At 47.4% G+C, this 23,810-nt stretch overlaps 1 protein-coding gene across 1 annotated transcript in view; it reads right to left on the bottom strand.

Moving 5' to 3' along the window:
• CACNA1S (calcium voltage-gated channel subunit alpha1 S) overlaps nucleotides 1–23,810 on the bottom strand; it is a 1,485,309-nt gene that overhangs the window by 1,343,026 nt on the left and 118,473 nt on the right. The window contains exon 2 of the mRNA XM_073685020.1: nucleotides 10,663–10,854. Coding sequence (XP_073541121.1) covers nucleotides 10,663–10,814 — 152 coding nt within the window. The 5' untranslated portion in view covers nucleotides 10,815–10,854. The remainder of the gene's footprint in view (nucleotides 1–10,662; nucleotides 10,855–23,810) is intronic.

A 23,810-nucleotide genomic window follows, 5' to 3' on the forward strand; every position in this document is an offset into this window, starting at 1 on the left:
GGGCAACTACTCATGTTTCTACACTACTGACATTTCTGTACTGATGTGTCTAATAAACTGTGTGTTCTACTATGCAAAAGCTTTGTTTCTCATTCTTTCAGTAGTAGCAGTAGTCACCGCAGTAAGCAGTCCATATATATATATATATATATATATATATATATATATATATACATACATATGCATACACATGCGTATACAGATACATACATACATACATACACACATACATACACGCATATACATTCGTGTACTCGTATGTAAACAGATTCAGACCGGAGACGCAGTAGCGATCCCATCTGGCCGGATACGCAGTAGCGATGTTAAACCAAGGCCGCCCAAACAGAACGCAGTAGCGTCCACTAATCGGAGATGAGGGGACGCGGAAAAGTGATTTTATGCACGCCTTTGTGACACAGTACAGTCCCTATCAAGGTGTGGATCGTTGACATAACTGCTGAGTGAAAGCGTCCCAACGACCGCCGAGATCGTTAGTTAGATCGCTGGGGCGGCCGAAATCGTTGGGAAGTTCTGCATGTTTGACAGCTCCCCAGCGATCACGAAACGACTCTCCAGCGATCCCAAAACCGTGACGCACTAACGATCTCGCTAGCGATCTCGTTATGTGTGACGGGGCCTTAACCTGTGGAATGTCAACAACAGCAGCAGGGGGCGCAGCCACCTCCCCTGAGACTTCAGCATAAGACCTAGGACTAGTCCCGGCTTTACAGTCCCGATACTTATGGCCCTCCTCACCACAAGCATTGCACATAACAGGATTTCTGCAGTCTTTTGCCATATGGCCAGAACCATTGCAATTCCTGCAAGTTGGCATCTCCCCACAACTATCCTGGGTGTGCTCAAAATTCTTACACCTCCTTCAGTACGTCGGGGCATCCGGGAAAAACAAAAAAATGCTATTCTTCCCAATTGAAAAATTAAGAGGGGGTAATGAATCATCCCAAATCATCCCAAGTTCTCTTCCTCTCAGATGAGACAATTTGCATATTTCCCAGAGGAGCTAATTGGCTTGAAAAGTCTCCTCACCTTGGACTCTCCAAGTGATAAGGACTGAACTTACGGACAGCATGTATGGAATGTTGGTGTAGGGATATTAATGGGTAACAGGCAGATTAGTTTACATAGCTACATGGTGGAAGAGGTGGGTAGATGTATAATTGCACATGTTAACTATAAGGGGTTGCAGGTTCGAATAATTAATGTGTACTGTCCATCAGGAAAGGACAAAAAAAAAAGGAGCGTCTGGCTCTTTTGGAAAAATCAAGTTTGCTTCTTCCGGGCAAAATGCCTACAGTTTTAGCTGGGAACTTTAATTGCATCACAGAAGAGAATTGTGACATAACTGGTAAAAAGTTATCCACACTTATTTCAGATTTCGCCCTTCCAGATGCTGCTTTTCTTGAATTTGGCATCCCACCACCGCCAACATACCATGCTGATAGGGGCGGTATTGTATCCAGAATAGATAAAATTTTGTTTACTAAAATTATGTTGTGTATGAATTTTGAACAAAATGTTGCACCTTTTTCTGATCATGAGTGTTTGAGAGGTGTGTTTAGTGTGATTGATGACCGTGTGTAGGGGGGTGGGGTATGGAAATTTAATCTAAGATTGTTAGAAGATGAGGATGTGATGAATGAATTAAAAATAAAGTATAAAGAGTGGAGAGTGTATAAGAGGAATTTTGCATGTGTGCTTGAATGGTGGGACTGGATTAAGGTGTGTTGCACAAAATTCTTCAAAAAATGGGGCTATAAAAAAGCTGCCATTTATCGGAGCAGATTTAATGATTTAAACAGGCAGATAGACTGGTTAAGAAAGTGTGGAGCAAGTGGGGTGAATGTGTCTGATCTGCTGATTGAGACAAAGAGTGAATTAAAGCATGCTATGGATAAAAAAGGTAAAGAAATCATTTATCGTACCAAAATAGAACATCTTGAGAAAGATGAAAAGTGCACAAGGTTGTTTTTTAAGAAAATTAATGGGAGAAAGGTTGATACCGATAAAGTCTTAGATAGGAACGGTTTGTGTGCATCAGGTGAGAATGTGATAAGGGAGGTGAATAGGTTCTATAGCAAGTTATATGATAAGAAATGGATTGATTCTGGTCTTGTTTCAGAAGTACTGAATGGGTTAGAAAATAAGTTGAATAGTGATGAATGTGATATTTTGAATGAGGATGTGATTATGGATGAAGTGGAAAACGTGATGAAAAGTGCTAAAAAGAATAAAACACGGGGTAAAGATGGATTACCAGTAGAATTCTATGTGAAAGTGTGGCGCCCCTGCGGGTCCAGTTGACACAGAGGTACTGCATCTCACCCAGAGTTGTGGTACCCCACTCTCAGGTAAGGATGGAGTACTACCCGGGACCCACACACCCACATCCAATACACTCAAGTTCAGGAGGGAAGGGCGAGATTGCTCCTAAGGGAGAGCACAGTCCCTGGTCCCTAGCTGGAGGGTGGAACTAGGTAAAGGAGGTGGGTGGAGGAAGAAGTTCAGTGGAGCACAGAGAGTAGGAGTATAAAAGACAGATAGAAACATCTAGAAAAGGTTCAGTCAGAGAGGAGAGACAGTTGGGAGTGGGAGCTCAGGAGGAGCTCCGCTCAGGAGAGTAAGGAAAGAGAGAGAGGAGCCGGGCCTAGTGAGAGAGGCCCAGGAGGAGAGTGAGGAGAGGAGCAGTGGGACAGGCTCCAGAGAGACAGAAGGGATCCCAGGGGCACGGCGAGTGCAGGATGCCACCCGTGCACCTGAATTCACGCTGACATGGAGGGATCAGGCCACAGAAGGTGACTGGCCCCAAACTAGTGGAGAACAACCAGGCTCAGCATTTTCAAGGTGTTGCAGCCAACATCCACAATTACATCACCGAAAAGGTGGCCACATAGGGTCCAGGGGATTGAGAGTAAGTCGTCCGACAAGGCCCGAGGCCACTGGCTTGGGAAACTGATTGTGAGGCGCAGGGCAGGAGGGTGAGAGCCAGCGCAGTGAGACGACCTGAAAAGGTACATAGAAAGGGGTCCCGTCCAAGTGCTCCTGAGATACCTGAGAGTTTGCTGGATCACTACCCTGGAGGACACAGGACGACGTGGGCGGTTGCACACCGGTGACTGAGACTTAAGAACTGTGTGTAAAATCTGAAGACTGCACCTCATTGTGTCCTTGAATAATTGCTGCACCATCACCTGCATTGCACCACACCAACATCACCTACCTCCACAATTCATCATATACTGCCCTGGAGTTTAGCTCTGCCTGTGGAGAGCTGAACCAACTCTGCTGCGTCACCATCAGCTCCAGTTGATCTGCACCGCACCGGCGGCCACATATAGCCGCATACCACAGGTGGCGTCACGAACATTATCTCTAAAAACTTTATTCCCCTTTTACTTCTCCTTTAATTGACCACCCTGGGTCAGGGACCGGGTCACTGCCACCATGACACCCCCAGCACCGACCGGCCCGGCTACCGAGTACCCCAGGGGGCGCGTCATACTTGGCGTCACGAACAGGATGAACCGACCCGTTATCACAGGTCCCATGCATCTATGGACTGTGCTTGTTACTAAAGCAGTGGCGCCCGCCCCAGCAGAATGGGCGCCATTATGTGTGTGATAAAGGACGAAAAGAAACCTCCCATTGTGGGCCGTGTCCCAGAATGGCGCCAAAAGCGGAGCCCGCCCCGTTCACCTGTGGTAATATACCTAGACTTGTCCATCAGCCTGGGAGTGCAGCCCTCTGGTGTGGCTGACAGCAAGCTGCAATGGAACCGCCCCAGAAAGGGGAGAGGAGAAGAAAAACCTTACAGATAGGGCGGGGTCCCAAGCAGTGGAGACAGAGTGCACCCGGAGGCCCCATGGAAGGAGGTAAAGACGAGACTCCAGCCCGTGGCCTATAGCCAACAGATTCTCCCCTCAACCTGGAGGGGGTCCTGGGCAAGCTACTCCTGGAGGACATGGGGTTCCTCCGTGCCGAGGTACAGGAGCCTGGAGAAAATGATGACCCGGCTGCAGACCACCCTACGTCCTACCACTAGCACCCCAGCTCCGGCGGGGCCTGCCCTGAACCTGGAAGCGCCGCGCAGTACCGGAGAGGCCGCAAGAGCAGGTAATAACAGCACCCCTGCCCCGGGCGCCGACAGCGTTGACACCCTCCTAGGCCCCCTGGAGGAGCCACCTGCCCCCACACCCGAATGGGTATACGGACGCACTGACTGGGACTGGTCGGTAAAAATTGAGGATTAACAGAGTCCCCCTTTACTGCCTGTGCCCGCACCCCCGGTTGCCTGCAAAGGAGAAGGAGAGGAATTCAGGTGGGACAACCCGGCGGGCGACCTGATGGGATTCCGGCGGGAGACTCAGACAGAGGTCCTGAGGAGAGAGTAGTACTGCCGGCGGGAACTCCTCAAGTTAGAGGCAGAGCAGCGGGAACGGCAAGTGCGCTGGGAGGCAATGGAGGCCCGCAATATGCAGGCTAAAACCCTGGCCCGCAAAATCAAGCCTGCCACACCCAGTCCTCGCGCCGAGGGAACCGTGGTCAAGTTTGACCTAGAAGCAGGATGGGGCTTCATCCGGGAGCCTCAAATGGCCATGGACCTATTTGTCAACCGGCGTGACGTGGAGTCCCACCTACAATAGGGACACCCAGGACGGGATCTTTACCATGGTGACAGAGTCACATATACCCGTCACCATGGAGAACGTGGGTGGTATGCCCTACATGTTCATAGAGTGGTAGAGGAGGAGAACGTACCCCTGCCATTTGAAGCAGATGACCCGGCTAGGCCATCTAGTGGTGAACCATTGTTCCCCCGGAGGGAGCACCACTATTAAAAACTGAACTATTCAGTTAAAAGTTAAAAACTGTATATATCATCAAATTCCATGTTTTTAATACATTTAATAATAAAATATACATTTTAATTGGAATATTTCTCACTCTATTTTTTTGAACTTTTCCAGTTACTACAATGTATCTGGTATAGGCAATGGCATCTTTTCTGCTTTATACTTCCATCAAGGGCCTGGACCGGGTTCCCTCCTGTTGATTTAGATAAGCTACCACTACTTGATTGTCCGAAAAAAACTCATGGTGGCCCTGAAGGGAGAATAAAAGCTTTCCTATAGCCTTGGACTATTATATCTTTTAGATGAGCCCTCATCTCCTGTGGCTTGCATCCATAATCACCACACAAGTAATCCTGTTTACCCAAGGCTCTCCCCTGGCTATCTTCTGTACTTTTAGCCACCAAGCCAGGGAATGAGTGGTCTCCGAAGATAATGTCATCTGCCCATCTAGAGATCCTTCTAGGGAAATCTCGTTACTCAAGACGTCCCGCCCAGATGCGAGAGGTCAAGGAAGCCACATGGCTTTTCTGAGGGACATGGAGGGGGTTTCCAACACCCAAGATATCTGACCGATAGTCCTTTCCATTTTTTCTTCTGGAAGATGACATTCCCGTTTCTTGGATTCCAATATGAGACGAAGAAACACCTATGTTTTTTGGCTCTAGTTTTGACTTTTTTAGATTTAAAAGTCACACTAAGCCTTGAAGTCATGACTCCTAACTGAACTCCCCAGTGCTGGGCTGAATTTCCTTACAATTAAAAAGTAATCTAGATAAGGAATAATCAAGATGTCTTTCTCTTGCAGGTGTGCCATTGTTTCTGCAATCAGTATGGTAAATACCCAGGGAGCTATCGCTAGGCCGAATGGAGGGGCTCTGTACTGAAAGTGTCTGACCACCCCATTTATGGAAACAGCTATCCCGAGGAACTTTTGGTGATCCTTGTGTATGGGAACATGATAATAGCATCTTTCAGGTCTAAGACTGCCATAAAACATTTTGGGAAGTGAATTTATTTTCACAGTTGTCTTTATTGACTCCATTTTGAAGGTCTGAATCTTCAGGAATTAGTTCAACTTTTTAAGGTTGATAATGTCCTGAAAGTTACATCTGGCTTTTTCACCAGAAACAAAGGGGAATAAAATCCTTTCTCTTTTTCCTGAATGGGGACCTCCCGAATGACTGCTTTTCTTACTACTTCGGACTGTAAAGTCAGTTGTTCTTCCGGTGAGGACGGCAGGGGTGTCAGGGTAAAATTTGTTGGGGAACTGCTTGGAATTCCGGTTTTAGGCCTGTCTTTATTAGGCTGACAATATAGTTGCTTCTGGAAATTTTTCCCAGGCAGAAAGGAAGAGGGATAGTCTTTCCCTCACCTGGGAAACACATCACTGAGAGGGTTTTTTACTGTCATGGGTGGGACTCCAAACAAAAAGCCTCTACCCTTCTTGCCTCTATCCTCACATTTGTTCTGATCTCAGGGGGCTCTCCTCCGATTAAACCTTTGGACGTCTTATAAGATGGGATCATTAGATCGTTAATGATCCAAACCAGATCATAAATAATCTCATCTTGCATGTTGCTGCTACCACTGGCTTCAAACCCTCGCCCGAAGCTTCCCAGGAACCCTTAAGGAAGGTATCTGCCTTTTTATCCAGGGGATCTCTCAGTATCCCCATGTCCTCAAAGGGTAGGGCTAACTTTTTAAAATGTTCGCTTTTGCAATGTCTAACTTTGGGGCTTTGCTAAAGGAAGATGAGGATACTTTCTTTTGAAAGACAGGAAAGAGGGATATTTTTTTTCTGTTTTTTCCATTCTCTTTTAACTGAATTTTCTCATTCAAGGGAAAGGACCAGCGCTTTCTTTGCTCTAGACCAGTGTTTCCCAAACTCCAGTCCTCACGGCCCCCACAGGTGACATTTTCAGGATTTCCATAGTGTTGCACAGATGAGAGAATTCCTGATGCCTTGATGATACTTCCATCACCTGTGTAACACTAAGGAAATCTTGAAAACGTGACCTGTGGGGGCTTTGAGGACTGGAGTTTGGGAAACACTGCTCTAGACCAACGAACATTATATCTTGTGCAGACCTTTCTGGTCTCAGATCTACTAACCCTATTGTAGATCTAATGGCCTTAACAAGCTTATCTGTCTCTTCTACAGGATAGCAGTGACACCCTCTCATGTCCTCATTTGATGATGAAGTTATCTCTCTCTTCACCCTCTTCCTCCGAACTGTCAGAAACATCCAACTCTGGGCACAAATTCCTAGACTACTTATTGTTTTTATCTTTACTACCTTCCCCCTGGGTCAGGGATTTAATGGAATTCTTAACTTTCAATCTAATAATAGATCTTAATTCAGAGGCAAAGTTAGGGGTTTCTTCACAATACATCTGTTCAATACTTGAATGACAGAGCTTTTTTCCCCACAGAGTGCACAATCCCGGCGCTTGACCTTCCCTACACATTTTCATCCAGGATTTGGAGGAGGGATCATATCAGCTGATAGATCTCCTCTTGAGGCAGGAGGGTTCGTCCAAGTTGCTGGTTTCTCTGCTCTGCTGACTGGACCTGCTGCTTCTTCTGTCCCAATGTCCACTGCCACCGCTGCCATGCTCACAACACCGTGAAGTCATCTGGGAATCTTCATGCTGCCGCATCTTTTGCTGCTGCTTATGTTGCTTCTGCTGCCGATGCTGCTGCTACTGCTGCTGCTGTTGTTCTGGCTCCTGTGACTCAACCACCAGTTTGCCTGGAGGGACTGCTGGAACTATGACAAAATGCTTTCCTGGTGGTCTAACCACTTTAAAGGTGGACCAGCCAACAGTGTCCCTCCCGGTGTCCTCCTGCTCCATCCCCAAAAATTACTTCTGGTCACCTGACCCTTGGGCTTGCGTCATAAGGAAATACCTTCTAGCGCCTCCCCATGCATGTGCAGTAGGGGACGTGGGGAAGCCAGTAAGCCGCCGATCGTGGCGCTGCAGCTGGGCTCCTTTCACTCACCCATGAAGGCCCCCTGGATCCATCGGTAGCATTTCAGGATCCTGCACCAGCCGAGGCAGGAGAAACCCCACTGCCTGAGTCGACTGAGCAGACCTGGAATACTTGCGAAGTCCATCTTCTTCTTTTCAGGTACACCCACCGAAAGGTTCCCTCGTCAAGGACAGGATACCAACTGATGTGAGGGAGAGGTACCGCCATTTTGTTGTGTAGGTTTCCTGTCCTTGAAGAGGGAACCTTTCGGTGGGTGTACCTGAAAGTGCTGTTTTGGGTGAGAGAAAAAAGAAAGAAACGACTCAGAGAATATGTCACCTATAAGGTAACTTTATGTAAATGTTTACTTGTTGATATTTACTACATCTCTTCAGTTTTGTGATTCCTGTATGGCCCGCAGTCTGATAAAGACTGATAAAAACAACTCCCAGCATATCTTTACCATTGTTAAGGACATGCTAGGAGTTGTAGGTTCATGAGATACAAATGTATATGGGTCTGACTTGACATTACAATTGATTGCTGTACTAAGCTTCGTTATGTATTCATGTAGTGATGGTGGTTCTGATGATGTATACATGTACTGACAATGGTACTCGTGGTGTATATATTTACTGACAGTGGTTCTCGTGAAGTATTCATGTACTGATTGAGGTTCTGGTGAAGTATTAATGTACTGATGGCGGATCTGGTGAGTCATTCATGTACTGATGGTGGTTCTAGTGGCATATACATGTACTAGTGTTAGAATACAGCGCCAGAACAACCATGACTTCATCACCAGAACCACCATCAGAACTGGAATACGGCTTCACTACCACCATCAATTTTGTTGCAAACTGTATTTGTTGCATGATGGATGTAAAACCATAAGAAATATCCCTTTAGCATTTGGGGGATACCATAATGGAAACTAAATAGACCCCATCATAGATAGACACCTTAATTGAAACAAATTGTCCCTCTTTATAATTAAGTTATATTAGTTTCCATATTGGTCCTTGTGTTGGACATATAAAATATGGGAAGTCAGGGGTGAATATCACCATTTGTCCCTGGTATTGTGTAAATGGTTCCCAAACAATGAATTATTCTACATTTAAGTTTGAAAACACATTCTCTGTTAAGCCTCACCTCTAAAGTACATCACTTTTTTTTACTTTTGATGGTATTAAGTTACTTTTAATAAAAAGAAAGTAACAATTCTAATGGAAGTGGTCATCAGAGCTTGTTACCTGACCCATCAGAGTGGGAGGAGGGTGCATTAGGGTTCCTTTACCTTAGTCTCTGACCCATGGGTTACTTGGCGGCTAAGGGTTTATTGAGAAAGAAGGGGAGGCGGGCTCCATTTGCTTAATCTTCCTAGGGCACCAAAATACCTTGTCCCGGCCATGGGGCGAAGTAACTGTATAATAGCAGCATTTTTCAAATTACTGCAAATAAGCAATTGTCACATTTTGTGTCATATAACTGAGCAAAGTAATAGGCTTGCTGTTTCTGTGAATCCCACTGAGGTGAATAGAGAGAGATATTCACCTCTTCATTGATTCGCCACCTGGCTGCAGGGGGTCGATGACCCACATTTTGAAGATTTCTGTAGGTTCCTGAGGTGGATAAATAATAAATTACTAAAGTGGAAATATCTCTTAAATTATTATTTCTCATGGAGATTGTGGCTGTGTTGGAGAAATACTTACCTGCATGTACATTTCTCTTTTCAGTACCCCAGAGAGGAAAAGGTGAGTTTTAGTGATGAGAGAACATGCTCAGATAATGTGCTCAATACATGTGAGGATTCCCTAACAAATAGTCAATCTCTGCATGTGTTGAGGCTGTCTAACAGCGGCAAATCATGCAGACACAGGGAATCAAACATAAAATATGAGCACGCCAAAGATACTTGGATAACAAGTATCCAAGCATGCTTGGATAAGACATTATCTGAGCATGTTCACTCATCACTAGTGATTTTGCATTAATGTGGTGCATGTTATGATGGTTTTTCATGGTTGGAAAATGGTTGGCACATCAGTCTTTTAAACTACAATGAAGATAGTTGTGCTTATGCATTGCAACCTTGTTTTTTTATGAAGAGCCAATGGGGAGCAGGGGACCATTATTTTCCAGATATGACTAAAATCCCAAAGTTGAACCTTCACAACATTTAAAGGGGTTTTCCAGCCCAAGTTTAACATTGGAATTCTAACAATGTATAAACTAGGAGTATGCCCCATTTCAAAGTGCTGGCAGTAGTCATGCCCACTTTTTTTAAGCTTCCCTTGAGAGAAGTGAAAAAGAAAGGCAATGCAACCCTGATGTGTGTTCACAGCCAACCCTCTTAGCCCTATACCTTAGCTATACTTACAAAACTATCGCCTCATGGCTTCCATATTCTACAGTACTACTTGTGTATGGCGGTGCACTAAAACTTGAATAACGTGTTCTATATGCCCTCAGCTGATTATTCACCTGTTCCTCATTTATTAGAGTGTTTATTTTTTTACTTGCCTCAAAAGTGCTTTAACTGGTTTTGTGACTAACTACTATGCTAATATTTCTGCACTTCTTAGTTTGTCCCTATTCTTTCTCTTTATATTGTCAGTGAAGGTGGTAGTAATATATTTTCAACTACAGACATTTGTTTCTGAAATGTTTTTAAAAAATCTTGCTTAATTTATTGCACACTTGCATCTTCATTGCACAATTGTCTCTGCTGTTAAATACCCTAATATGTGCTGTAACAAAAATAGGCCTGCATTATAATAATCACTAAGTATTTCACTTGTCAAAGGATACTTCCATTCTACAATGTTTATGCAGCTTTTTCTGAATGGGTTCTGAAGGCTCAAGCAAAACAATGAGCGAAGAGGGCGTGGAGATGGTGTTACTAAAGGTTTCTTCTTTTTCTTCTGTGCTCCCTCTTCGGCTGCTGCTCCCTTAAGATCCATATTATCCTTCTGCTGTTTTTATCTCTTACACAGCCAGATTCTAGAACACATAAAAATTTAATTTTATTGTTTAAAGTTCAGTAGCAACATTTATATCAATATCAACCAGCAATCAAAATAATTTTATTTATCAACATCATCTGATTTATTTAAAGCATTTTATTTAAATGCTTAAAAAATGCACCAAAAAAAGCATGCGTTTTTCCTGCCAAGGAGATGCAGAAACACTCAGGAAATTTCTGCTTCAAATACGCATTGTGCGCACATAGCCTAAGAAGATGGCAAGACTAGAGCTGTTGGAAGCTAAGAAATAAGGATTAGTTTTCCCAGGCAATTACAATAAAGCAGTGAAATTTAGGAGGGACCACAGCTGTACTAAATACTAGAGATGAGCGTTGTTCGACTCGAACTGTTCGCCAATCTCAAATTCGAGCTGTTTTGGGCGGTGTTCGAGCCGTTCGGCGAACACGAACGATTTGAGAAAAATTCGGCTGTTCGAGGTTATGTTCGATAACTGTTCGTGCACCAAAATCATAACTGGATTTTTTCTCCGTAATGATGAAAATTAATGTTAATACGCAGTTTGAGTGTACAGCGGGGTGGGGGGAGGGGCAGGGGATGGATCTCTGCAGGAATAATGAAGATCTCCATTTTTTTTTTCTTTCCCGCATTTGCAGTGGGGAGGTGCAATCTGTCAGCCTATCAGCAGCGCACACACGGAGCGAAGTGCTTTTTTCACACAAGCAAGGGCATGTGTCATTGGCAGTGTATGTCACATGTCCTTGCCCTATAAGACCAAGCCATTTTCCCTGTCGCCACCATTTTCTCACTGCTGCAGCTGCGTGTTAGACGGCACCGCTGTTGCTGTGTGCGCTATACCTTTTTAATTTCAAGCTAATTTTCGCACAAATCTACAGATAGCTTGGGAGTAGGGAATAGTTGTGATTGCAGTCCTTTTAAGGACTAGGTTACAGCATTTCCTACGACTTTTATCAGGCAGGTCTGTGCTCTTAAATAGATAGATTGTGGGAGTAAAGACTAATTGTAATTGCAGTCCTTTTCAGGACTAGGTTACATGAGTTCCTATCAGTTTTTGCCAGGCAGGTCTGTGCCAGTGCTGTGCAAGTTTTTTTCACAGCATTTGGCTGAATCTAGCAAAGCTAATCCTTTTTGGCCTATTGCAGAGTGTGTTAGTCAGTGGAGTAGCCTATCTGTGTTGCAGGATATACCATCTGTGTATAGAATACCAATTTTTTTACTGCACCTAGTGAAGTAAAATCTTTTGGGCATAGCATCATTCTATTAGTCCATCTATACAGACCTCCATCAGGTTGCAAACTGAATATAATTTTTTTCTGCATCTAGCTCTGAAAAAATATTTGGGCTTCTAGCTGTGTGTGGGACTTGTTCTATTAGTCCATCTATACTGACCTCCATCAGGTTGCAAACTGAATATAATTTTTATCTGCATCTAGCTCTGAAAAAATATTTGGCCTTCTAGCAGTGTGTGGGACTTTCTCTATTACTCCATCTATACTGACCTCCATCAGGTTGCAAATTAAAAATAATTTTTTGTCTGCATCTAGCTCTGAAAAAATATTTCGCCTTCTAGCAGTGTGTGGAACTTGTTCTATTAGTCCATCTATACTGACCTCCATCAGGTTGCAAATTAAAAATAATTTTTATCTGCATCTAGCTCTGAAAAAATATTTGGCCTTCTAGCAGTGTGTGGGACTTTCTCTATTAGTCCATCTATACTGACCTCCATCAGGTTGCAAATTAAAAATAATTTTTTGTCTGCATCTAGCTCTGAAAAAATATTTGGCCTTCTAGCAGTGTGTGGGACTTTCTCTATTAGTCCATCTATACTGACCTCCATCAGGTTGCAAATTAAAAATTATTTTTATCTGCATCTACCTCTGAAAAAATATTTGGGCTTCTAGCTGTGTGTGGGACTTGTTCTATTAGTCCATCTATACTGACCTCCATCAGGTTGCAAACTGAATATGATTTTTTTCTGCATCTACCTCTGAAAAAATATTTGGGCTTCTAGCTGTGTGTGGGACTTGTTCTATTAGTCCATCTATACTGACCTCCATCAGGTTGCAAACTGAATATAATTTTTTTCTGCATCTACCTCTGAAAAAATATTTGGGCTTCTAGCAGTGTGTGGGACTTGTTCTATTAGTCCATCTATACTGACCTCCATCAGGTTGCAAACTGAATATAATTTTTTTCTGCATCTACCTCTTGTAGTGCCGGCGTCCCTGCCCTCTGCTAGGCAGGGACGCTGCTCTCCTCACCGCTCTGCTCCGTGCCCGGCGTCCTCCCCCCGCTCTGCTGTCAGCGCGCGCTCCTTCCCGGCGTCCTCCTCCTGCTCTGCTCTCAGCGCGCGCGCGCGCTCCCCTCCTCTTAAAGGGGCCGCGCGCGTCGTCCTAAGGAGTCCCCGGCCAATGGCCGGAGGACTTCATCATATATAAGGCACCTCCTCCAAAATGGAGGTGCCCGAGCAATGTTGTTTGCACCTGTGTCTCACCTGTGCTTCAGCCCTCAGGTCCCGTTGCCAGTTTCCTGCCAGTTACCTGCCAGTTACCTGCCTGATTCCTGTCTGAATACTTGTTACCTGTCTGCCAGTCTGAGGTCCGACGGTCTGCCTTACTACTCCTGTCAGTCTGTCTAAGGACCAGCCTGCCCGCTCACCTGGGAGCGCACATCAGCTACCTGCCTGCTTGCCTGAGGTCCGACGGTCTGCCTTACAACTCCGGTCAGTCTGTCTATGGACCAGCTTGCCCGCTCACCTGGGAGCGCTTCTCCGTTACCCGCCTGCTTGCCAGCCCGGAGGCTCCGTTGTCACGTGCTGTGACCACCAGCTACTTCAGACTCTTGCCCGCTCACCTGGGAGCGCTTCTCCGCTACCTGCCTGCTTGCCAGCCCGGAGGCTCCGCTGTCACGTGCTGTGACCACCAGCTATTTCAGAGACTCTCGCCCGCTCACCTGGGAGCGCTTCTCCGTTACCTGCCTGCTTGCCAGCCCGGAGGCTCCGCCGTCACGTGCCGTGACCACCTGCTATTCCAGAGACTCTCGCTTGCTCACCTGGGAGCACACATCTACCATCTGCCTGCTAGCCTACCCGGAGGCTCTGCCATCACAGGTCGTACCTACCCTTTACCCAGAGACTGCCCTGACCCCTTGCCGTAACTCCCTGTCCGTCCATCCAGAGACTGCCACCCGCTCCCTTACAAGGGCCGCCCCCTTGTATAGTAGCTCAGAGGTTCCGCCTCCCGGACCCGTTACACCTCTGAAAAAATATTTGGGCTTCTAGCTGTGTGTGGGACTAGTTCTATTAGTCCATCTATACTGACCTCCATCAGGTTGCAAATTGAATATATTTTTTTTCTGCATCTAACCCAGACAATAGTTTTGGCCTAATACCACAGTTTGGCCACTCAGCTCTGCTCGGTTTCCATCCATTGTTTTTTTGTGCAAAGAACTCCAGAGTTGTGAATTAGTTAACCACCAAAATGAGTGGAAAAAGGCCTGCTGCTGGTGGAAAGGGGAATAGGCGTGTTGGGAAGGGGAAAAAAGGTTGTGTCCGTGCGGTAGGTGTTAAAGCAACAGGAACATCTGCAGAAGAAAGACCATCTTCCAGCCAAACTAAAATGTCTACTTCTTTTAGCGGACAATGTGATAAGATCCCTTTCTTACGGCCACGCCAATCGCTACAAATTCCAGATGAGGCACAAAAACAGCAGGTGCTTCAACGGATATCAAGTGTTCCTTTAAGTGGGCTCTCCTCCACATCAACTTCAACATCACAAATACTCCAGTCCTCAAAGGTGTCACCCCAATCGCACTTGCTTCCTCACAGCTCCCAAATCTCCAGCTGCCCGTCTGAGTATGAGGTAGAACAGATGGTTGAGTCTGCAGAGCTGTTTACTCATACTATAGCCTGGGAATCAGAGGTCGACTCCAGCGCTTCTGTGAATCCAGACGAGGAAATGATCTGCACTGATGCCCAGAATCTTTACGAGTCGGATCCAGGACCAGACGCAGAAGGTTCTGACCATAATGTAGACCCTCATTCCCAAACTGTAACTCCTGTTGGTGGAGACAATGAGGAAGACGATGATGAGACTCAAATACCTGATTGGAGCGACAACTTTAGTTTTTTGTCAGGGCAGGAACAGGTTGGCTCTGAGGACGACGGGTGTGATAACGCACAGGGTGATGATGATGAGGTTGGAGATCCCACTTACTGTCAACCCACAGTCAGCCAGTCGATGAGGTCAGCAGAGGAGGTGGGGGAGGATGCTAGTGACGACGAGGTCAGGTTGAACCTTCCTGGACAGAGACGTAGTACTGGAAGCACGTCAACAACTGCATCCTCAAACACCACTCTGCCTCTCACCACAAGTCATGGTGGCTCTTCAGGTCGCATGGGTGCTAAGCCTTGCATAGCCTGGGCATTCTTTCAGATCGATAAAGATGACCCAACTCGTGTTATCTGTAACATTTGTCAGCAAAAGCTAAGTAGAGGCCAAAAAATACATAGTTTGAGTACTTCATGCATGAACCGGCACATGGACATGAAGCATAAGTTGCAGTGGGAAGCTCACTGTGCTACAATGCGGCCTAGCCGGCCGGGCCAACCACCGTCTGCCATATCTTGTGCATCCGCGGCCTCTTCATCCTCTGTGACTGGGGGACAGCAGTCACACCTGTTTTGGGGCGCAGACCTGCCACCTCTTTACCCGCAACAGCCAGCGTGATTGGCAGGTCATCATTTTCTTTGGAGGTGGTAACACCAGCTGGTGTTGAGCGCTGTCCGACATCGATAGCACCACCTTTGGATCAAGGCAACCTAACATGTCCGCCTGCATCTTCCTCACAGACCGGCAGTTTGCCGGGGACACCCTTATCAACCCCGTCTAAGCACAATAGCCAGCCCTCGGTCCCTCAGATGTGGACAAGTAAAAGACCATTTCCTCCTAGCCATGAGAAAGCTAAGAGGTTGAATTTCACCATCTGCAAGCTCTTGGCTACAGAAATGCTGCCTTTCCGCCTGGTGGACACAGAGGATTTTCGAGACCTTATGTCCGTCGCAGTGCCCCAGTACCAGATGCCCAGTCGGCACTACTTCTCAAAGAAAGGTGTGCCTGCGCTCCACCAGCATGTCGCACACAACGTCACCGCTTCTTTGAGAAACTCTGTGTGTGACAGGGTGCATTTCACCACAGACACTTGGACGAGTAGGCATGGACAGGGGCGTTACATGTCGCTGACTGGGCACTGGGTAACTATGGTGACAGCAGGACAAGGGGCTGCTGTCCAAGTCTTGCCGTCCCCACGAGTTGTGCGTCAATCCTCTTTATCTCAAAGTTCCTCCACTGCTTCTGCCTCCTCAACCTCCTCTCGGTCCTCCACCTGCACCCAAAGCCTGTCTGGTCATGCCACAAGCTTTCTAACTGCGCAGAAGGGATCCTGCACACCTCCTTACTATGCTGGCAGTAGGGCTCAACGTCATCAGGCGGTTTTTACTTTGAAATGTCTGGGAAATGTGAGTCACACAGCTGAGGAGTTGTGGTCAGCTCTGGAGAACCAATTTCATGAATGGTTGTCTCCACTGGACCAGAAACCAGGGAAGGCCGTGTGCGACAATGCTGCAAACCTGGGTGCGGCCCTTCGCCGGGGCAATGTCACACACGTGCCTTGTATGGCTCACGTGTTGAACCTGGTTGTCCAGCAATTTTTAGCCCACTATCCCGGACTAGATGGCCTTCTGCAGAGGGCATGGTCGCTGTGTGCTCACTTCCACCGTTCGCATCCCGCAGCTCAGCGACTTACATCTCTACAGAAGTCGTTGGGCCTGCCACTTCACCGGCTAAAATGCGATGTGCCTACCCGGTGGAATTCAACTCTGCACATGTTGCAGCGACTGTGGCAGCACCGACAAGCCCTGGTGCAATACGTTCTGACGTATAGCCCGGGCCAACGAGATCCAGAGGTGGGGCAAATCACGCTGGAGGAGTGGTCTCAGATCAGGGACCTAGGCACCCTTCTGCACAGTTTTGAAATGGCGACGAAGATGTTTAGTGCTGACGATGCCATTATCAGCATGACTATTCCGGTGATTTACATGCTGGAGCACATGTTAAACAGAATTCGGAGTCAGGTGGTGGCACAATAGGAGGTGGAGGAAGTAGAGAAGGAGGAGTTGTATGCGGAAGGGCTAACATCTGCAAGGTCCAGACGGTCGGCAGCACCAAGGCGGCAGGCATGTGAGGGTGGGGGAGATGGTTTTACCAGGGCGCATGGTAGCAGCCAAACTAGTGAGGAAGGTGCAGGAGCCCAGGAAGAAGTGGAGGACGAACTGATGGAAGACTCATCAGATGAGGGAGACCTTGATCACATTTCTGTTGTGCGAGGTTGGGGGGAGAGGACAGAGGAAGGAAGCATGATTGTTACCTCGCCACCAACACAACAGGGACTTGGTGCTCCTGGATGCGCAACACACATGAGTGCCTTCTTGCTGCACTACCTGCAACATGACCCTCGAATTGTGAGAATTAGAAATAATCCTGACTACTGGGTTGCCACACTGTTAGATCCCCGGTACAAAAGTAAATTTGCAGAAATTATTCCTGCCATAGAAAGGGATGCAAGCATGCAGGAGTATCAGCAGAGACTGTTGCAGAATCTTACATGTGCTTTTCCACAAAACACCAGTGGTGCACGTAGTGAATCTCACAGTTCCAACTTGCCAACCATGGGACCGTCAAGTGTTCAGCACTCAAACCGTAACAGAACCACAGTATCTGCTGGTAACATCAATTTTGCGGAATCATTTCACCACTTTTTTAGCCCATCCTTTGCAAGGCCACAGGAGACAAGAAGTCTGACACATAGTCAACGCCTAGAGACGATGGTACAGGAGTATCTCCAAGTAAACATTGAAGCCATGACTGTGTCACTGGACCCTTGCTCTTTTTGGGCTTCCAATCTGGATAAATGGCCGGAGCTAGCCACTTACGCCTTGGAGATCTTGTCATGCCCCACAGCCAGCGTTCTGTCTGAACGTGTGTTCAGCGCTGCTGGTGGTGTGCTGACAGATAAGCGCACGCGTCTCTCCACTGATAATGTAGACAGACTCACGTTCATAAAGATGAACAAATCATGGATCCGAAACGACTTTTCTACCCCTGTGTCATCCTGGGGAGAGTAAAAGCTTGATGATTGGTTAAAATCACCTCACCAACCGTTTTAAGCTTTCAAATTACTAATCATGTTTATCTGTATCTTGGCTGGAAAATAATTTGGGCTTTGTAGCAGTGTGCAGCACTGATTCTATTAGGCCATCTATAATAAGCTCCACCAGATTTAAAATTACTAATCATGTTTATCTGTATCTTGACTGGAAAATAATTTGGGCTTTGTAGCAGTGTGCAGTACTGATTCTATTAGGCCATCTATACTAAGCTTCACCAGATTTAAAATTACTAATCATGTTTATCTGTACCTTGGCTTGAAAATAATTTGGGCTTTGTAGTGACTCGCCCCCTGGGCCATGGGGCACGCGGAACCGGGCAATAGGGAGACGCTGGGAGTAGTAGTGGCGGCCCGGTCCCGCGGCTCAGGGTGGTCAGACCAATGGTAGTCTGCTACTGTACTTTAGATAATGTCCGACTACGCCACCCGTGGATTGCGGTTATTAGGAACCGCCACTGCATGCAGACCGCTGGGGCTGATGAGGTGTGCAGCTGGGGTAGTGTGACTCCCCACGGGAAGAGTGCGGCCCCAGGGCAGTGTAGTGGATGGTAGGAGTGATGGTGGTGAGAGTCCCAGTACCGGTAGTGCCGGAGGAGCGAAAAAGCACACAGACAACGTACTGCAGTCCAGGGTCTTTACTCACGGTTAATATCCAAGTCACTTCAGCTGGCAATGACTGCCCGAGCCGTGCTGCGTCCACCAGGTGTGGGGCTCGGTCAACTCCCAGGCAGTTCAGGAATATGGCACAGGACCCCCTTCTTTCCTTTCTCTGGTCTGCCTCACCAGTGACCCACTTTTGTCCAGCTGCCGCGGACCTGCGCAGGTAAACGTGGGCCCCGTTCCCCGCTGTCCTATATGGTGCCTTCCTAGCAGGTTTGATGAGGTGTCGCACCAATAAATGATCACGACCTCCGGTCTTTGGCTGAGGGTAGTTTCTCCTCCACCAACTTGGGATCCGGCTCCCTTAATCTGCCTGACCCTTCACCCTGTATTCTCGTAGGTTCTTAGGGTCCCTTCCACCTTCTTGTTCCTGAGCCCTTCTGTTCCTCTGTCTCTTCCTTTCTTGTTCCTTCTCCTCCTGTTCCCACTTCTCCTTCTCCTCTCAAGCTCCGGCCTCTTCTCTAGGCCTGCCTCTGGAGCAGCACTCAGCCTGAGCTGCTGCTCCCTGTCAGCTCTCCTCTCAACTTCTCCCCACAGACTGAACCCAGATCTAAGATGGCTCCTCCCTTTTATACTTCCCTCTAGCCATGAGCCCAGGTGACCAGCAACCAATGGGCTCCTACCTATGCTCAGGAACCAACCCCTATCTGCCCCTACAGCACTGGGTATTCCACCCCCCTCCCCACTCCAGTCAGGGACATAGTCGGTCGTGCCTGCACTTCTGTCTAGTGGGAGCACCGTTGAGCTGTCCCTCGGAAATGGGGTGTGTTTGCTGTATGCAGCTAACTGAGCCCTGGTCCATACTCCATCCTTACCTGGGAGTGGAATATCACACCTCTGGCAGAGGTGCAATACCCCTGTAGCGGCCGAACCCTCGGGGCACTACAGTAGCAGTGTGCAGCACTGATTCTATTAGGCCATCTATACTAAGCTCCACCAGATTTAAAATTAATAATAATTTTTAGCTGCATCTAGCCCGGAAAATAATTTTGGGGCTCCGAGATGCGCAAGACACATAAGTGCCTTCTTGCTGCACTACCTGCAACATGACCCTCATATTGTCAGAATTCGAAGTAATCCTGACTACTGGGTTGCCACACTCTTAGATCCCCCAAACTTTTCGATCAACCTTTTCATTTTAATAAAGACCAAAAAAATGGTCATTTTTGAAATTATAAGCATTAGCAGGTTATTAGAAACTGAAATCAAACAGTTTTCAACTCAAAACTTTATTCTAGGTGATGTTACATTTTCACATAGGACCCCTTGTTCGAAAGGAGCTTCTAAACTCTCTCGTCCATTGAATTTGTCAGGTTTTGGATGGTTTCTGCTTCAATTGTTTTGCATGAGGACAGAATACCCTCCCAGAGCTGTTGCTTAGATGTGAACTGCCTCCCGCCATCATAGACACTCCTTTTGATGATGCTCCAGAGGTTCTGAATGGGGTAGAGGTCAGGGGAGCATGGGGGTCACACCATAAGTTTGTCCCCTTTTATGCCCATATCAGCCAGAGATGCAGATGTTTTATGTGCAGCATGAGATGGTGCATTATCATGCATAAAAATGATCTTGCTGTGGAATACACGGTTCTTCTTCTTGAACCATGGCAGGAAGTGCTGTTTGAGAAACTCCACATACATTATGGAGTTCATCTTTACCCCTTCAGGGATCCTAAAGGGGCCGACAATCTCTCTCCCCATGATTCCAGCCCAAAACATTACTCCACCTCCTCCTTGTTGGCGCTGTAGCCGTGTTTGCGTGGGGTTTCCATCAACCAGCCATCCTCCACTCCATCCATCTGGACCATCGAGCGTTGCACGGCACTCATCCGTGAACAAAACAGTTTTGAAATCAGTCTTCATGTAATGTTTGGCCCACTGGAGCCGTTTCTGCTTGTGTGAAGTGGATAGAGGAGGTCGACAGGATGGCTTATGCACAGCTGCAAACCTCTGAAGGACCCTGCATCTTGTTGTTCGGGGGACGTTGGAGGCACCAGCAGCTTCAAAAACTTGTCTGCTGCTATGACAAGGCTTTTTTGCCGCTGCTCTTTTAACCTGACGTAATTGCCTGTAGGAAAGAGTCCTCAATTTGCCCTTATCAGCACGCACACGTGTGTACTGTGAATCAGCTACATACTTCTTGATTGCCAAGACACTTCATCCTGATCATCGCACAATGTTGATTGTAGTCATGCCTTGACCTAAACACTCCACAATTTGTTGCTTCTCAGCAGCCGACACATCCTTTTTCTTTCCCATTTTGGCAGAAAATGTAAGCTGCTTAATAATGTGGGACAGCCTTCTTAAGTAGTCTTGCCTTTCATTGAACACACCTGCCAAACTAATTAGCACAGGTGTCTGCAATTGCTTACAGTGATATAAAGAGCCCTGACACACATCACCATCAATGAGTTTAACTGACAAACAAACAAATTCTTCCCTTATCACTCCTAAACACTTTTTGCATAATAATTTGGAACACAGTGTACATGTGCTTTTCCACAAAACACCAGTGGTTCACGTAGTGAATCTTACAGTTCTAACTTGCCAACCGTGGTCTGTATGGAGTTGTTCAATAACGGGCCCAAAATTAAGATAACATAGATGGGAGAGGTCTCTATGAATAGGAATTCCTAAGTATTTGATACCCTGTGAGGGCCAGGCAAAGGGAAAGTTGGACTGGATGGAATCCTGTATGGATTTGGGGAGGGAGACATCGAGGGCCTCAGACTTCGCTGCATTGATTTTAAAGTTTGACCATGTAACAAAGTGATCTATTTCAGCCATAACAGCATGGATGGATATATGTGATTGAGTGATATATACTAGGACATCATCAGCAAATAGAGAGCACTTGTACTCGGTGCCTCCCACCTCAACCCACCTAATATTGGGGTTATGGCGAATTGATGAGAGCAGGTGCTCCGTCACTAGGATGTATAAGAGAGGGGAGAGAGGACATCCCTGCCTTGTCCCATTGGTGATTGTGAAAGGTGATGAAAATGTTCTGATGCACCCCCTGGGCCTTGGGACACCCGGAGCCGGACCCTTTTTGGTGGATGCTGGTGGTTGTAGTCTCCGTGGCGGCGACCCGGTTCCGTGGCTCAGGGCGGTCAAACCAGTGGCGGAACTATTTATGTGGTTTTGATGTTTAAATGTCCGACTACGCCACCCGTGGATTGCGGTCAGAGTGAACCGCCGCTGCAGGGCAGACCGCTGAGGCTGGTGTTGTGGGTTCAGCAGAAAGTAGCATAACTCCCCACGGGAGGAGTATAGCCTCAGGGCAGTGTATGCGGAGGATGGGGGTGATGGTGCAGGGCAGCAGCAGTAACGACACGGAGTCAGTGATGCAGTTCAGGGCCTTTACTCACAGTTCTTATTATCCAGACCACGTCTGCAGGTAACGGCTGCCCACGTCGTACTGTGCTCACCAGGTGAGGGGCTCAGACAACTCCCAGATAACTTTGGAGCGCTTCACAGGACCCCCTTTGTGTGTCCTTTGTCTGGCCTTTCTTACCAACCCTTCTGTCCGGCTGCCTCGGGCCTCCTCTTGGTAAACTTGGCGCCAGTTTCCCTGACCCTATGTGGTGCCTTCCTAGCGGGTGTAGCGAGGGGCTGCGCCACATAAAATGTCACAGCCTCCGGTTTCTAGCTGAGGGTCATTTCCTGCCTCCACTAGTTTCGGGGACCGGTCTCCCCCTTTGGCCTGACCCCTCCACGCAGGTGGATTCGGGCGTGCGGTGGCGACTCGCCAGTCCGCACCCCTGGGATCCCTTCGTTCCTCGTTCCTGGAGCCTTCTCCGCTCCTCTTCCTTCCTTCTCCCTCTTCCAGGCCTGGGCCTCTGTTACTAGGCCCGCCTCCGGAGCCGAGCTCATGCAGAGCCCCTGCTCTCTGTCACTTCTGCTCAGACTTCTCTGCACTGAACTAAGATGGTGCCCACCTTTTATACTCCCTTCTCAATGCACCCAGGAACTGCTTCCTCCCTGCTCCTGCACTATAGGGTTCCCCTTCCTCAGTGTTCCCTCCCCCCACTCCAGCCAGGGACAGGGACTGTCGTGCCTATCTCAGGGGCATATTGGTCGCCCTGCCCCACGGCAATGTGGTGTAATGCATGCAGGTGTCGGGTCCTGATCCACACTCCATCCTTACCCGAGAGTGAGATATCACACCTCTGGGTGTAGTGCAATACCTCTGTAGCAACCGAGCCCTCAGGGTGCTACAGTTCCATTTATCTTCAGCCTAGGTGACGTATTGCGATACAGGGCCGTGATTTTGGCTATAAAAGGGTCCCCTAGACCCCTACCCCAAGCTTTTTAAGAGAATCATATATGGCGTGCCAGGAGACTCTATGGAATGCTTTCTCAGCATCCAACGAGAGTATCTAATTACAAATTTTTAACTGCATCTAGCCCACGAAATACTTTGTGCCTAGTAGCAGTCTCTGCTAGTCAGCGGATTATCCCGGCTGTTAAGCAAGCTACACCACCTGTAGTTTGGACACTTAATTTTTTCAAAGAAAATGCTTCGGGACCACGGGATACTCAGTGAAGAGCATCAGGAGGCACCCCAAGGCATAGGGGCTGGGACTGGCAGTAGGATGCCTTGCGGTGGACAGCCGAGCTCGATCCTTATAAAAGCTTTTTAACTGCAGCAGCTTTAGTGGACGCTACTGGAGCTGGAATTACACAGCTGCTGGCATGAGACTTGCCCTCCAATAGATCCTTGTAAATGGATTTAAAGTGTATTCATTCAAATTGGAGAGACAATTTAAATTAAAAAGCTTAGAGCTGCCTCCACCACAGGGGGGCTCGCTCGACCCACCAGCGGACAGGCACCAGTATTGGGAGAGGGGGGCTGGCCGTCAAGGTTCACCGCGGCTCTGGCACAAACCCGGCGACACGGAGGCGGCACGGGCAGGAGCGGACTGGCCGTGTCGGCTTCTCACTTTTTGGATTTTAGAAGGGCATGACATGCCTATATCTGTGTCTCCCCCTCCTTTTACTCCTCCACCTCTTTTCTTTTCGCATGACTATATGTACTTGTCCCTTTTCCATGTGTTAGTTGTGTCTT

The sequence above is a fragment of the Phyllobates terribilis genome, unplaced genomic scaffold, assembly GCF_046119375.1.
Source record: "Phyllobates terribilis strain yellow unplaced genomic scaffold, ASM4611937v1 Scaffold_1__5_contigs__length_1240528914, whole genome shotgun sequence".
Taxonomy (NCBI): domain Eukaryota; kingdom Metazoa; phylum Chordata; class Amphibia; order Anura; family Dendrobatidae; genus Phyllobates; species Phyllobates terribilis.